Source organism: Mus pahari, chromosome 8 (assembly GCF_900095145.1).
Source record: "Mus pahari chromosome 8, PAHARI_EIJ_v1.1, whole genome shotgun sequence".
NCBI classification, from domain to species: Eukaryota; Metazoa; Chordata; class Mammalia; order Rodentia; family Muridae; genus Mus; species Mus pahari.
Window position 1 is genome coordinate 47705941 of NC_034597.1, and position 2263 is coordinate 47708203.

The window sequence follows — 2263 nt, forward strand, 5'->3', positions numbered from 1 at the left end:
CCCCCTCCCCCTCTCCCTGGTGGCACCCATCTTCCTCCCCCTCCCCCTATCCCTGGTGGCACCCATCTTCCTCCCCCTCCCCCTCTCCCTGGTTGCACCCATCTTCCTCCCCCTCTCCCTGGTTGTACCCTTATCCCTCCCCCTCCCCCTCTCCCTGGTGGAACCCATCTTTCTCCCCTTCCCCCTGCTGGCACCCAATTTTCTCTTTCTCCTATAGGATTCATCCCACCTAAGTTGGGTTCACCTAAGCTCGGCCACAGCCGTAAACTTACCGGAGACACAGACATCCGTGGCTCAGAGCCGCCTCTCCTGGGCTTTAGGGATATGTGCTCTGGGGATATGGGCTTTAGCGGTGGTACCACTTTCTCAGGTAGCTTTGCTAGTTCAAAGGATTTTGATGCAGGTAAATTTTCCCAAGACCCCAACAACATCAGCTTCTCTCCCAAAGCCCCTGAGATGGACGCTCTTCACCTGTCACCTTTTTGCGGTCCTCCTAAGCCACCTTCTGCTCCTCCTCTTGTCACTAATGTACTTTGCTCTGAGGTTCCTCAGAGCTCTATTTTTCATTTGCAAAGTGCCGAAGTACATCAGAGCCCTACTACCAGAGTGTCAGAGATCAGCATGGAGTCAGTTGAGTCAGCTCGCCCGTTAGATTCTCCTCTCAGAGCTGGGGCATCATACTTTGCTCTAGAAGACGCAGAGGACGCCTCACTGGGTGGAAGTTCTTTTGAAATCGAAACATATGAAGCAGCAGCATCATTTATAGCCGATTATCTTTTAACAAGTATGGAGACTTCCTGGGATGAGGAATGTACCTTCTGTGATGAAGGCCAGAAGAGTCCTGTGCCGTGGGCGTCCCTCTTTGCTCTACAGACTGAGGTATTTGCCCTATTTCTGCTCAAGTCCATGGTCAGCTTGCTTCACAGTTTACACAGTGCTTCCCAAGGCAGTTGGAGGGAGAACAGTTTGTTTTCAGTCTCATGGTTCAGGGAGCGTGTCAGTGTGGGAGTCTGCATCTCTCAGTGAATGGTCACCCTCTGCATGGTGCTGGGTGGCATGTGTCATGCATTGTTGGTGACATTAACATTTTGCAGTTGAAAACTAGCTTCCTGAAGAGGCCATGGACTTACGTTCTAAGTTCTAGTACTGGGAATTGAAGTTGATAGAAATTTCCACTTGCCCAGTAAACATAAGGGAGGTGAGTATTCTAAATACTGTCCTAGCTGTAGCAATGAATGAGTGCTGCAGCTCCAAGGGAAAGGTATCCTGGCATTGAGAGCCAAGGGAGACCACAAAGTCACACCTCGCAACAAACCTCGAGTAAGAGTTATTGTGAGGTTAAAAACCCAGGATGTGGCTGCCTCTGCTGAGGTGAGAAACAACAGGAGGACTAACAGGGAAGCCAGACTTATATAGGATGTTGGGGAGGGGGCAAGCTTTACAGGGTGAGGATTGGTGGGATTTTAAGTCCTGAGCTTGGGAGTGTTCAGGCATTGGTAGTTTTCCTGTTCAGAGATTGGTAGATTTTCATAATCAGGTATTGGTGGGTTTCTGTGGCAAGCTCCGGACCTGGTGGGACTTTTTTTTTTTTTTTTGGTAGGGCAGGACCTGCACTGGGAGTAACAGGTTGTTAGGAAAGTCTGGGGGCAGGTTCTGCGCCACTGGAGCTCCTCAGGTGAAGGTCTGGCCACTTTTCCTGCCTTGCAAGTTTACAAAGTTTACAAAGTATATAAAGTTTACAAAGGGAGTCCAGGGCTGCTTGAGTTGGCCTGTAGTAGTTTGCTGTAGTGTGGAGGGGCACAGTGCTCCGTCTCTTAAGCTAGTTGACTCTCTGTAAGCTTCTCTACTGCATTGAGATTCAGGCTCCTATGCAATTTGAATATGGGGCATCACATCTGTAGGCAAGCATTCAGCCCCAGAGCTCTTTTGTTTGTTTGTTTTTGTTTTTGTTTTTGTTTTTGTTTTTCGAGACAGGTTTTCTCTGTATAGCCCTGGCTGTCCTGGAACTACTCTGTGGAACAGGCTGTCCTCGAACTCAGAAATCTGCCTGCCTCTGCTCCTAAGTGCTGGGATTAAAGATGTGCACCACCACCTCCTGGCTATCTTTTCTCATTTAAAAAAAAAATTATTTGTGTGTGTATATATATACCTGAGTTTGTGTGTGCACATGTTCATGCAGATGTGAATGTATCTGTGTATATGTGCACATGGAAGCCAGAGGCCCATGTATGTACCTGAGTTTGTGTGTACAGGTGTTCATGCA

At 48.5% G+C, this 2263-nt stretch overlaps 1 protein-coding gene across 1 annotated transcript in view; it reads left to right on the forward strand.

Moving 5' to 3' along the window:
• Nucleotides 1-153: 153 nt before the first annotated feature.
• The window catches only part of LOC115064544 (protein mono-ADP-ribosyltransferase PARP4-like), a gene marked incomplete at its 5' end in the record, with an annotated part of 10803 nt that continues 8693 nt past the window's right edge, over nucleotides 154-2263 (forward strand). Inside the window, one exon of the mRNA XM_029541338.1 lies at nucleotides 154-879. Within this exon, the coding sequence (XP_029397198.1) occupies nucleotides 154-879 (726 nt within the window). The remainder of the gene's footprint in view (nucleotides 880-2263) is intronic.